Source organism: Natator depressus, chromosome 11 (genome assembly GCF_965152275.1).
Source record: "Natator depressus isolate rNatDep1 chromosome 11, rNatDep2.hap1, whole genome shotgun sequence".
NCBI classification, from domain to species: domain Eukaryota; kingdom Metazoa; phylum Chordata; order Testudines; family Cheloniidae; genus Natator; species Natator depressus.
Genome location: NC_134244.1, coordinates 59272600 through 59286187, shown reverse-complemented (window position 1 = coordinate 59286187; position 13588 = coordinate 59272600). Strand labels below are relative to the sequence as shown.

The window sequence follows — 13588 nt, the reverse complement described above, 5'->3', positions numbered from 1 at the left end:
CCAGCTACCCAGCTCTGCAGGCAGCAATGTAGAAGTAAGGGTGGCATGGCACGGTATTGCCACTCTCTGGCCACCCAGCTCTGAAGGCAGCGCAGAAGTGAGGGTGGCAATACTGCAATCCCCAAAATAACCTTGTGGCCCCCCTGTAATTCCCTTTTGGGTCAGGACCCCCAATTTGAGAGATGCTGGTCTCCCCCATGAAATCTGCATAGTACAGGGTAAAAGCACACAAAAGACCAGATTTCACGGGGAGGGAGACCAGATTTCACGGTCTCTGACCCGTTTTTCATGGCCGTGAATTTGGTAGGGCCCTAGTTATAGTTAGTGCTGGTTGAGAATGTCTTGATTAAATGTTTTTTGTTGGAAAATGCCAGTTCATCAAAACCAAAACTTTGTGTGAAAACATGTGAGTTGGGAGACCCCCGAATAGCCAGTAACGTAATGCTTGAGGGCACTCACCTGGGATGTGGGAGATCCAGGTTTAAATCCCTGCTCTGCCTAATTCAGTTTGCACAGGAATTCTCCATGTGCTCCTAGAGCTCTGAGGACCACTATTAACCACCCATAACCCACAAACACTACTCCCAAACTCTACTTTTTTAGTGATCTACCTTCTGAATAAAGAGGGCAGGATGGGCCTTCCTTTGGAGTCCAACAGTGCTGTCTCCTTCAACACCACACCTACATTATCCAGAAGGGTTGTAGCAGACTGACATGAGCTGCCCCCTTCCTCAAAGGGACTGAACATGTGGCCTGCATGCTGTTCCTATCTCCTGCTGGTTTGGTGACGGAAAGCTTTTACCCAGGTCTCCCCTATTATAGAGCAAAGCATTAACCACAAGATACTGGCTGGCTCCTTAATTTACAACAGAAAAAAATTAAATCTGTCTCAAGGGTGGTTACGAAAATGAGCAATTTTCACTACTAGGATGTCTCATAACTCTGTTTCAATAATAGTGCGTTGTTATGGCTGAGGATAGCATGATGGGTTGATCCCAACCTCATTTCCTTGGACCTCCTGTGGCCACATGATTTGCAAATGCCTGAAAATATCCCTGTTCAATTCTGATTGTTTGCGGCAGTCAGCATAGGATTTCATGTGTCTGGTCACAGCAGTATTCGTTTTCTCTTCTTTTAATCTTTGACTGTCCTGCCTGGTTTCACTGATGTAGATCATGATGACACAGTAGGCAGCGATTTCATTTAAGATGTTTTGCCTTGACTCCAGAAGTGTGGATTCCTTATGGGACGGCCAATATTTATTAATGGTATCCCAGGGGTTTTAAAGGGAAAGCTATATCACAGACCATTACAACCAGCTTAATCTATTCCCAAATGCTGGATGCATTAGGCAAGAGCTACCTTGATTGGACTGAGGTCTTCCTCATTAGTTCAGATGCTGGTTCAGAAGATGTATTGAAGGCTGTCTCTTTTAAAGAGCTCACTTTTGATCCCTAAAGGATATCTTCACTCTGATGTGATGGAGCTAAAATAGGGCTGCTCTTCTGACATAAATGCTGCTACTGAAGTAATTAAAAAAAAAACAACAAAGTCCCATAATTAGGAGTGTGCAAAATGTTCATTCATGAATATGCATGGATTGAAATTCCTGGGACTTTTCCAAATATTTAATTGGGGTCATCAGTATGCACTCTTATATCTAAAGTTAAATTCTCATATCATAAACAGAGAAGTTGGATTAATATTTTAACCCTAAATTTGGGGTTGGGAGGGTCATTACTTGGGATTACTTCCAGGGTTCTGAACGTATTTTGTACAGAATTCTTTGTTTCTGAGATCATTTTAATATTTTAATCAGACAAATTGTTTAAATAATTGTTCTTACTATTTACACTTTGCTACTGCAGTAGAGCTGAAGTATTTGAGGTGTCTCCTAAAGTTTTACTTACTTAAGTTATTAAGCTTTGGCATTTGGCTTTTTAGAGACTATGTGTATATGTGTTGCATATAATGAAAATAATTTCATAAATACACGTTTATATAAAACGAGATTATAAGAGCATACAGTCTTTGCGGGGGCAGAGACTATCTTTTTATCGTGTGTTTGTACAATTCCTTTACAATGGGAATACGGTTTCTAAATGCTACTGCAATTCAGATAATTATTAAGCAAGATTTGTCAAAAAAAAACCCTCTAGATGTCCATGAGGCAACTATTGAAGCAACTAAACATTTTTTGCAAAATGTGATTAATAATTTGGAGTCTCCACTTTTTTCTCTATTTGTACATTACAATTACATTAACATTGGAATGGCTGCACACATTTGTTGTATATTTATGGTAGCTATAGATTTAAAATAGAATGTAATAGGGACTGGATGGTAGTCATGATATTGGTAAATGGGATCTGGATCTCCCCACATGTAGGTTGCTGGTTCGAATCTGGGTCAGAAAGATAGTGACTGAAAGTTGCTACTAACTGATGTCTATTCAGTTATGGGTGCAAAATGAATTAGTGTTCTTGGTCCAGTTCCTAGTGTACAGTAGATCATTTGCATAATTGTTGACAGACACAGCAGAGAGTTCAAGCTTGGAATAAGAGTGAACACTAAACACTACTCTCTCCAGAGCTAGCCTGCAAGCCCCGGCGTTGACTTTTTTTGTGGAATAGGATGGGGAGCAGGAGATCCTTTAAATGGCAAGGCTAATAATTGCAGATTTAATTTTGCAACAGAGAAGTTTCTAGCTGTTCTAACCATGAAAATCTCTTGGCTGGAAGGTTAGTGGCAGTGATCTTTCCTGTTCATGACTGTCCTCACCACAACTGCCATGAGGTGCTTGTTGGGGTCTACAAAGCCAGTGGCCATGGGTTCCCCAGAATTTTGGGAGAATTCCTGAGTTGGTGTTTGTTGGGGATAGAGGCACCTGGGTTGCCACAAATGATACTAGAACTTCTGTGAGTTCCCTCCTGCTTCCTCCTGAGCTGCTGGCGTGACTCTGGCTATAAACTGGAGGGAAAGATTGGATTTGTGCTTAAGACACTGAATTGGGACTCAGAAGGGTTTAATGCCCAGCTCTGCCACGGACTCCCTGTGTGACCTTGGGCAAGCCACTTGGCCTTTCTGGGCCATCTGTTCCTCATCTGTATAAAATGACAAAGACACTTCCTTTCTCTCTGTCTTGACTGTTTAGACTGTAAGCTTTTGGGGGCAGAGACTGTCTCAGTCTGTGTTTGTACAGTGCCTGGCAGAGCTGGCCCTGATTTTGGTTGGGGCTTCTAGGTGCTACCTAATACAAACAATAATCAACAGTGAGGGTAGGCTGCAGGCACAGAAAGGCTGAAGACAAGGCTCTGGCCCCTCATGCATGGCCTATACACACTCATTTTAAAATGGCAAGTTTCAGAGTAGCCGCAAAAAGCACAGGAGTACTTGTGGCACCTTAGAGACTAACAAATTTATAGAGCATAAGCTTTTGTGGGCTACAGCCCACTTTATCGGCTGCATAGAATGGAACATATAGTAAGAAGATACATATATATACATGCAGAGAAGGTGGAAGTTGCCATACAAACTGTAAGAGGCTAATTAATTAAGATGAGCTATTATCAACAGGAGAAAAAAACTTTTGTAGTGATAATCAAGATGGCCCAGATGAAGGTGACAGCTAGTGGCATTCTGTTATTTTCTTTACTGGGCCTGTCCTGTAGTAGGTGACTTCTGGGTACTCTTCTGGCTCTGTCAATCTGTTTTTTCACTTCAGCAGGTGAATACTGTAGTTGTAAGAACGCTTGATAGAGATCTTGTAGATGTTTGTCTCTGTCTGAGGGATTGGAGCAAATGCAGTTGTATCTTAGCTTGGCTGTAGACAATGGATCATGTGGTGTGTCCTGGATGGAAGCTGGAGGCATGTAGGTAAGTATAGCGGTCAGTAGGTTTCCGGTACAGGGTAGTGTTTATGTGACCATTGCTTATTAGCATAGTAGTGTCCAGGAAATGGACCGCTTGTATGGATTGGTCTAGGCTGAGGTTGATGGTGGGATGGAAATTGTTGAAATCATGGTGGAATTCCTCAAGGGCTTCTTTTCCATGGGTCCAGATGATGAAGATGTCATCAATGTAGCGCAAGTAGAGCAGGGACATTAGGGGACGAGAGCTAAGGAAGCGTTGTTCTAAGTCAGCCATAAAAATGTTGGCATACTGTGGGGCCATGCGGGTACCCATAGCAGTGCCGCTGACTTGAAGGTATATATTGTCCCCAAATGTGAAATAGTTGTGGGTGAGGACAAAGTCACAAAGGTCAGCCACCAGGTTTGCCATGACATTATCGGGGATACTGTTCCTGATGGCTTGTAGTCCAACTTTTTGTGGAATATTGATGTAGAGGGCTTCTACATCCATAGTGGCCAGGATGGTGTTTTCTGGAAGATCATCAAAGGATTGTAGTTTCCTCAGAAAGTCAGTGGTGTCTCGAAGATAGCTGGGAGTGCTGGTAGCGTAGGGCCTGAGGAGAGAGTCTACATAGCCAGACAATCCTGCTGTTAGGGTGCCAATGCCTGAGATGATGGGGCGTCCAGAATTTCCAGGTTTATGGATCTTGGGTAGCAAATAGAATACCCCTGGTTGGGGTTCTAGGCATGTGTCTGCACAGATCTGTTCCTGTTCTTTTTCAGGGAGTTTCTTGAGGAGATGGTGTAGTTTCTTTTGGTAATCCTCAGTGGGATCAGAGGATAATGGCCTGTAGAATCTGGAGTTAGAGAGCTGCCTAGCAGCCTCTTGTTCATATTCCAACTTATTCATGATGACAACAGCACTTCCTTTGTCAGCCTTTTTGATTATGATGTCCGAGTTGTTCCTGAAGCTGTTGATGGTGTTGTGTTCAGCACGGCTGAGGTTATGGGGCAAGTGATGCTGCTTTTCCACAATTTCAGCCAGTGCACGTCGATTGAAGCAATCTATGTAGAAGTCCAGTCTGTTGTTTCGACCTTCATGAGGAGTCCACGCAGAATCCTTCTTTTTGTAGTGTTGGTAGGAAGGATTCTGTGGGTTAGTATGTTGTTCAGAGGTGTGTTGGAAATATTCTTTGAGTCGGAGATGTCAAAAGTAGGATTCTAGGTCACCACAGAACATATTTATTCAAGTGACACCATCAAAGGACCTAATCACATTAGCCACACCATCAGGGGGCTCGTTCACCTGCACATCTACCAATGTGATATATGCCATCATGTGCCAGTAATGCCCCTCTGCCATGTACATTGGCCAAACCAGACAGTCTCTACACAAAAGAATAAATGGACACAAATCTGACATCAGGAATCATAACATTCAAAAACTGGTAGGAGAACACTTCAACCTCTCTGGCCACTCAGTAAAAGACTTAAGGGTGGCAATTTTGCAACAGAAAAGTTTCAAAAACAGACTCCAACGAGAAACTGCTGAGCTTGAATTAATATGCAAACTAGATACCATTAACTTGGGTTTGAATAGAGACTGGGAGTGGCTGGGTCATTACACATATTGAATCTATTTCCACATGTTAAGTATCCTCACACCTTCTTGTCAACTGTCTAAATGGGCCATCTTGATTATCACTACAAAAGTTTTTTTCTCCTGTTGATAATAGCTCATCTTAATTAATTAGCTTCTTACAGTTTGTATGGCAACTTCCACCTTCTCTGTATGTATATATATGTATCTTCTTACTATATGTTCCATTCTATGCAGCCGATGAAGTGAGCTGTAGCCCACGAAAGCTTTTATGCTCAAATAAATTTGTTAGTCTCTAAGGTGCCACAAGTACTCCTTTTCTTTTTTCAGAGAATGACGTTTTTCAGTTGCCACCTTTCCATTAGCACTAAGTTCATGTTATTAAAAGGTACAAGTTATTGTAAAACAAAACTAAATACATCTGTGGGTAGACTGAAAATCAGGGAGAAAAGGGATCAGAAGAAGAACTTGAGGAGACTGGTCTGACACACTGGCTAGGGAAATGCAGAGACATAGTCTTCCTGGAGAAGTAGTTCTCTTAAGTATTTCCTTCCTCAACTAAGGATTAAATGCTGCCTTCTGATGCTGTTTTGCAGGAAATATTTACTAATCAGAGCCTGATTTTTCAGAAGTGCTGAATACCTGCAGCTCCCATTGACTTTCGAGGGAGAAGTGAGCACTCAACACTTCTTAACATCAGGCCTAACTTTGTGCTAGCTATTGTGAAGGCTGGATTCTGTGCTGTTATTACTGATGGTAGTCAGAATGTATAGAACTGGCTCTGCAAGGTGCTGTCTCTTCTTCTTCCTCCCCACCATCCCTGACACTCAGGGCACCCTTCCAAAATCTATTCAACAAGCCTCCACCAACACATCATTTCTCTCTCCCTAAAAATGCACTTCTGCAGCTTGCTTGCACTTTATTAAACGAATTGTGAACTATCAAGACACTGTGAACCAGAGCCCTGGCCCCACCCTGGCCCGTTTGCACCCAGTAGCAGAAAGGGGCTAAAAAGCCAGTTTAATAGGCCTCTTGAGGATTCCCACTAGAGGGGAAGGCCCTGATGGTATAGAGCCAGACTAGGGTTTAATGGGAATGGGCAGGGAAAAGAGGCCATGGCTAGAGTGCCCCTTCACTCCAGCAGTTTTTAGCTGTTAGAATGGCCCCTGGGGGCCATAGGCAGCCAAGTGCGACTTGCAGCAGCCCCAACCTGCATTGTTATGCTGGGGCTGAGCAGTCCTCTGGTGACCCCAGGATCAGGGAACCACAAAGGTGGCACAAAGTCATATTTTCACAGAACCCTCACAGCTATACCAGATGCTGCTCTGGCACAGCTGAGGATCTGGCCCAGCATGTATAAAGTGGGCAACCATGTAATAGAGTCATAGTTCATGTCTCATGCCAGGAGTGCACTGACCAGGATAGTGACGGTCCCTGAGCCGGGGCACAGCTGTGGAGGACAGGCTCTTTTTGCATTCACTGTCCATGCCTTGGGTGCCCAGGGACACAATCTAACCCCATGTATGAAACTTTCAGTCTCTGGCACTGATCTTTATAGCAGAATATATGACAGGGACAACCACTGCATGGGCTTGTCTCTTAAAACATTTAGTCAGCTCTGACTCTTCTTATAATGATGATTAGATGATATATATGTATTAGACAGCGAGTATGAGACTACATGATGTTGGGTGAAGATCCCTGATGTTTTATATTCACTTTCACTTACTAGGAAGCTGTGTCATCAGCAAAGTAGTACATCAGATGTGAATTAAATTTGAGGACTTACTGTCATACACAGACATCTCTCCATATACAGATCATTGTGTGTATATATAATATATATATATGGAATATGTGGTGATGAGGCATGTTGTAAAAAAAATTGCTACAAATCTGAGATGAGCTCATTACTTCATAAGCAGTGGAGCCAAGATAAAGTTATGCAAGTCTTCCCAGACAAGTGCCAGTAATAACTATATGGTACCTCGCACCATCATGTGTTTGTTGAGGTTAGATACTATGTCTTTGTCTTCTTAAAAATCTCACTCCATGTTTTCCCCTTTGAAGTAGGGTTTTAGTTACTACAACATAGAAAGAATCATGTCATTGGTATGGGTGGAGCTTAGTGATGTCCACAAGTAGAGTATAAAATAATATCATGTAATAGTTTGAGATGTATACCATAGCTTGCGAAACATAAGAGTTTATCTGATTATGATCATGTGGCATGAGAATGGTTGGCTGACAGATGAGCAACACTTTCTTTTTGAGGTCAAGGATGAAAAATGTCATTTTAGCATGAAAATTTTCCCACTTTTATGTAAACAGGGGAGACTTGACCCTCACCAAGGCTGTTTGGGACCAACCCCAGGAGTGAAATCCTGTCTCCATTGAAGTCCAATGCAAAACTCCAGTTGACTTTAATGGAGCCAGGATTTCACTCCAAGTTGGCTGTAGGGAAAGGGCTACCGCTGCCTTCTGTACTGAGTTACAGAAGGGTGAGATTCACCCTGTATAGAGGGCCCACACAAGGCCTAGTGATCACTTAAACCCCTTTTAAGCCCCTAAAACTGGAGCATGTAAAATTGAAACCCATATGTAAATATACCAGAGAGTGCTTAAAGGGAAGAGGAGAAGAACAAGATGTTGCTTGTGTGTTTGCTTGAATACAGAATCCAGTTTTATCCTATTAGGAGCTTGCTTTCTTCAGTAAAAAAATACATTATCAGGACTCCTGGAATCCCAAGGTGTTAATCTAGAAAAGCAGGATTAGCATTTTAAGGGATCTCATGTAGTCTCAATTCTGGTAGTGAAAGAACCATTCTGTGTGCTCTTACCTGTCTGCCTCCATATGCCAAAATGGCTCTTGTCAAATCTTGGAGCGTGTGCAGTTCAATCTGTAGCTTATTCCTTCTGTGTCTGAGGCCTTGCTGGCCACTTCTCCCTCCTCTTTGTTTCCATGATGGCTGTGCTAAATCTTCAGAGTAGAGAACCAGCGCACCAGTTTTTGTGCTGTAGGTTTTAGGAAGATACAAACCCCAGCAGCCCTTCATAAACTGCCTCTCATTCAGGAATCTGCTGACATGGCAATAACCTTCATGAGACTTCCAGTTCAGATAATCCTAGCATGGAAAAAATCAAAAGATAGGATAGACTTTGGGGGTGGGGGGGAAATAACCTTTCTCAGCCTGGGGTTGAGAGTATGTGGCTTACCAGATACACAGGAAATTATTCTTTGCTTATATGCTTACACCACTCTGGCCTTACTTAGTGAATTTAGGATTTGACCCAATGTGAACACTGAATTGTTTACTAAGGCTTTACTCTATTCTTAAGATACCTATACACTTACGGCGGTGTGTAGCATATAGACACTGCACGTCCAGCTAGTTTGGATATAAATAGCAGTGCAGACAGTGAGTCATAGCTTAGACAAGTAGAGTAGAATAGAGTGCCCTATATGCCTGAACCCCCAGGACATATACCCTTCACAGCTCTCTACATGCCCAACCAGTGCCTCCCACATCTACACATTATTTTTAGCAGCGTAGTGTCCTGCTATCACCCTGCTGCTGGAGCCTTTCCCTGCCGTGTGTAGCTACACATGCTCTAGACACCGCTGCAAGCATAGGCAAGGCTTTACAGAGGCAGGACTATCACTGACATTAGTGAGCACTTTCATTGACTTCTCATTGCCTGTATGAGGATTTGAGGACCAAAGCCCAGTCTTTTGGAGATGAAAAGTTAATAGAAATTTCCATTTAGAAATGTGTGGGAACATTTTATGACACTTATCTTAGCACAAATCTTTAGGTGACAGATCTGAGAAACTGTCCCAGATTGACAGGTTTCAGAGTAACAGCCATGTTAGTCTGTATTCGCAAAAAGAAAAGGAGTACTTGTGGCACCTTAGAGACTAACCAATTTATTTGAGCATAAGCTTTCGTGAGCTACAGCTCACTTCATCGGATGCATACTGTGGAAAGTGTAGAAGATCTTTTTATGCACACAAAGCATATACACATTATCCCAACTATACATATGAAATGATGGGGTCTAAATTAGCTTTTACCAGTCAAGAGAGTGATCTTGGATAGTTCTCTGAAAACATCCACCCAATGTGCAGCGGCAGTCAAAAAACCTAACAGAATGTTGGGAATCATTAAGAAAAGAATAGATAATAAGACAGAAAATATAATATTGCCTCTATATAAATCCATGGTATGCCCACATCTTGAATACTTTGTGCAGATGTGGCCATCCCATCTCAAAAAAGATATACTGGAATTGGAAAAGGTTCAGAAAAGGGCAACAAAAATTATTAGGGGTATGGAACAGCTTCTGTATGAAGAGAGTTTAATAAGATTGGGACTTTTCAGCTTGGAAAAGAGACAACTAAGAAGGGATATAATAGAGGTCTATAAAATCATGGAGAAAGTAAATAAGGAAGTATTATTTACTCCTTCTCATAACACAAGAACTAGGGGTCATCAAATGAAATTAATAGGCAGCAGGTTTAAAACAAACAAAAGGAAGTATTCCTTCACACAATGCATAGTCAACCTGTGGAACTTCTTGCCAGAGGATGTTGTGAAGGCCAAGACTATAACAGATTATAACAAAAAAGAACTAGATATATTCATGAAGGATAGGTCCATCAATGGCTATTAGCCAGGATGGGCAGGAATGGTGTCCCTAACCTCTGTTTGCCAAAAGCTGGGAGTGGGTGGCAGGGGATGGATCACTTGATTATTACCTGTTCTGTTTATTCCCTCGGGGGCACCTGGCACTGGCCACTGTCGGAAGACAGGGTACTGGGCTAGGTGGACTTTTGGTCTGACCCAGTATGGCTTTTCCTATGTTCTTATGACCAACAGATCTATTGGGCTGTAGAATGGGCTCAAGCAATGGTAATCCATTGCTTCAGATATTTCATACCAGATTAGACACAAACACTATCAAATGTACTATAGGGGACTATCCTGTATTGACAAGGAGCTTGGGCTGGATGAACTACTACGACTTTTTCATCTCTAACTTCTATGATTCAGCACAAAAAGTTTTTCTTAGCGTGTTTGCATACCTTAAATAGTGAAATTTATATCAGAGTACTTATTGTGCTAAGAAAAGTGATGGATGTTAGTTGATAATCTTAAATTCTAAAGTCAGTGTTCACATTGATCCTTAATATAACATACCATCCAATTTTTTAAAGACTCTCCAAAATGAGGGTCTGGATTAAAACCATATTGTGAACTATGTTAATTTTACTAAATCAGACCTCCAAATCCATTAGGATGAGGAGGCAGTTTGTTATGCCAAAACAGTTTTTTTCCAGTAGTAAATTAATGGTTTTCAAATGTAAAAACTAACTTACCAGATTTCTTTAATAATTAAAAACGATTGCAATTCATTGTCTATTTATGTTCTTAATGCCTTCTCTTTCTGTATTATCATTAAAATAATAACATAATTTCTTTGTGGCATGGACTGTTTTAGCATTTTGTGTGTCTAGCATTCTTAATGTCTAGCACAATGGGGTTCTGATCCCAGATTAGGGCCTATTATTGCTATCATAATAGAAATAATAATAATAATTAATATTGCCTAACATTAGAGGCCCAAATCAGGATCAGGGCCCCACTGTGTTGGATGCTCTGTGAACAGATCTGAAGACCTTGTTCCTACCCCAAACAGCTTCCTCTTTTTTAAAATCTCTCTTCAATCTTCTGTTACTCTTAGAAGCCTTTATTGATCAGTTTGTAAAGCAGAGTAGTACTGTGCACAGTAACTGTAAGGTGGTCTGACAAGGCTTTCTTCAAGGATGGGCTCTGTCTCAAATACTTTTTGAGTCTTTACAGTGTGCTGGATGGCAATGCAGAACATTTTATAATAAAGAGTATGATAATCTACTTTGAATCTTCAGACCCTACTCTTTTTACCCTGAGATACTGTCCACTGCACTCAAATACTACTGTGATGGGTGTCTTAGAAATAGCATAGGTAAGTAAGGTAGACAGACTTGGTATTTCTTTGAATGAGGTACTTAGAGTGGGCTCTGATGTATTAGTGGTCATAGACCATGAAGAAAGACATGGAACATAGCCATGTAACAGTCTCCCTAGGAAAAACACTGACCTGGTGGGTGAGATTCATTAGACAATCTCAAATTAGTCAGAAGTTTCCAAATTGTTCTATTAATAGATGCATTCACATGCTCTTCTTGACTTAAAGCTACAGTACCATTGTTTGCTTCTCAATTACATAAAATTTCATGATATGATGATAATTACTCTCACTAATAACTACCCTTGGTTCCCATGGTGTGTACTGTCTAGAATTTAAATGGCAGGCCCCAGCTACTCCATGCTAGTAAGGTGACTTAACATACAAACAAGGCCAATTCTCCCCTCCTACACTCTGGTCCAAATCTACTGATGTAAATGGAACTGTGCTGTTGTAAATGAGATGAGAATTTGGGACAGATTTTGATTTCCATTACACTGGTGCAAACCTTGAGTAACTCAACTGCTTTCAGTGGAATTATCCCAGTGTAACTGAGATTAGATTAGATTGACCCACACTCCTTAAAAAAAAAAAATATATCTGATTTGCAGTTGGTTACACTAAGGTAATTCTGAAGTCTAAGTGCCATTATATAAAATGCTTTATGGCATAAGATTGGTGATAAGAATTCACTGTTTTAACTATAACTCTTAAGTATATATTTTTAGCTAAGTGAATCTATAATTTTAACTGCTGTAAAATTGCTTTGGACTGTGCAATTTCTATAAGCTAAACAAAATCTTATTTAAAAGCAGCACCGTAAACTTCAGCTCTGTGATTCTGATTCACAACAACTCCATGCAGATCCCAGAACCGATGTGTATGCCTAGTAACCGATTGGTCTAATATTCAACAAAAAACAAAACCAAACAATAAGGATATCCCCTGAAGAATCTATTTCTTTATATTTAGGTTCTTTCCTCTGGACCTCTAGGTGCAAGTTTCTATTTCTTTAACTTGCTTGCCAAGCATTCTGGTTCAAGATTCTCCAGTTTGAATTACAGCAGGCATGCATACTTCTTAGGTTACTAAGGCATTTTAATTTCAACAACAAATAAGACATCACTGAAAAAAATTCTGTCTCCATAACAGTTATTTCAATATTAGTTAAAATCACAGAACAGAAAATTACCGTACAATCCATAATGGTTTGTTTGCTGCACTTTTGTAACCAGGACTCACCTCTGGTTCAAAGTGCACCTCCAATTTCTCCTGGGTTTTTTTGACCACCTGTCCAGTGCCACGGCTTAATAGGGAGAGACTGGGCATTTTTCCTTAGTGACCTTTCATCTTGCCTCTAAAACTGTAAACTTATTATCAGAGTAGTCTGCAAGAGAGCTTTGTAAACAAGATCTTTGTTATGAAATATGGTAATTTATAGATCAGCTCTTCCTTAATGCGCAGCTCCGAATAGCAGAAAAGCCTCTCTGGGTTTCCGGAGTCCTCAGTCTCCTTCACAGTTCTAAGTGGAGTCAAGTTACTTTTCTCCTGCCTGTTCTGTGCACTTGTTGTTTCTTCTCTTCTGGTTGCTTTGGTACATCTAGGGATTTGTGAAACACAACCATCCTTTTTATTGTGATCAGAGGTTGTTTGTCTGTTGCTATGGCAGCAAAAGGAAATTAAGTTCCTTAAACCAGCAAGGGAGTGTGAAAGAGCAGAGATATTCAAAGGGCCAGGCTCAGATTTCAAGGATGTGCTGCCGTGCAATAATCACCCCTAGCTGAAGGAATGACATTATCCTTCCAACAGCTGCTTTATTTTTTCTTCCCAGCAACCCCCAAACCTCCATTATTTGTAACTCTGGTGTTAATAGAGACACAGAATTGTTAGAGCTGAAAGAGACCAATACCTGGGTCATTTAGTGTAATGCTCATTACCCCCATACTTGTGTCTGTGCAGGGCTCTGATGACTCTACATCCCTGGTTCTCAACCTTTTCCATACAGTGATCCTGTATTACAACAGAAAAAGGTTTCAGGATCAACCTCCCAACTAGCCATAAAACAGAGAAGAGTTGTGTGCCTCCCAGATCTGTTCATGAGCCCAGGCTGAGAATCCAATCTTTCGAT

General features: G+C 41.1%; 1 protein-coding gene across 11 annotated transcripts in view; it reads right to left on the bottom strand.

The window, feature by feature from the left end:
* Positions 1-13058, bottom strand: part of KIAA2012 (KIAA2012 ortholog) — a 103123-nt gene extending 90065 nt beyond the window's left edge. For all 11 annotated transcript variants that reach the window (XM_074967937.1, XM_074967938.1, XM_074967936.1 and 8 more), the window contains exons 1-2: positions 12703-13058; positions 8292-8576 (exon numbers count right to left, since the gene is read on the bottom strand). In XM_074967937.1, the coding sequence (XP_074824038.1) occupies positions 8292-8576; positions 12703-12789 (372 nt within the window). In that variant the 5' untranslated portion in view covers positions 12790-13058. The remainder of the gene's footprint in view (positions 1-8291; positions 8577-12702) is intronic.
* Between the last annotated feature and the right edge of the window lie 530 nt (positions 13059-13588).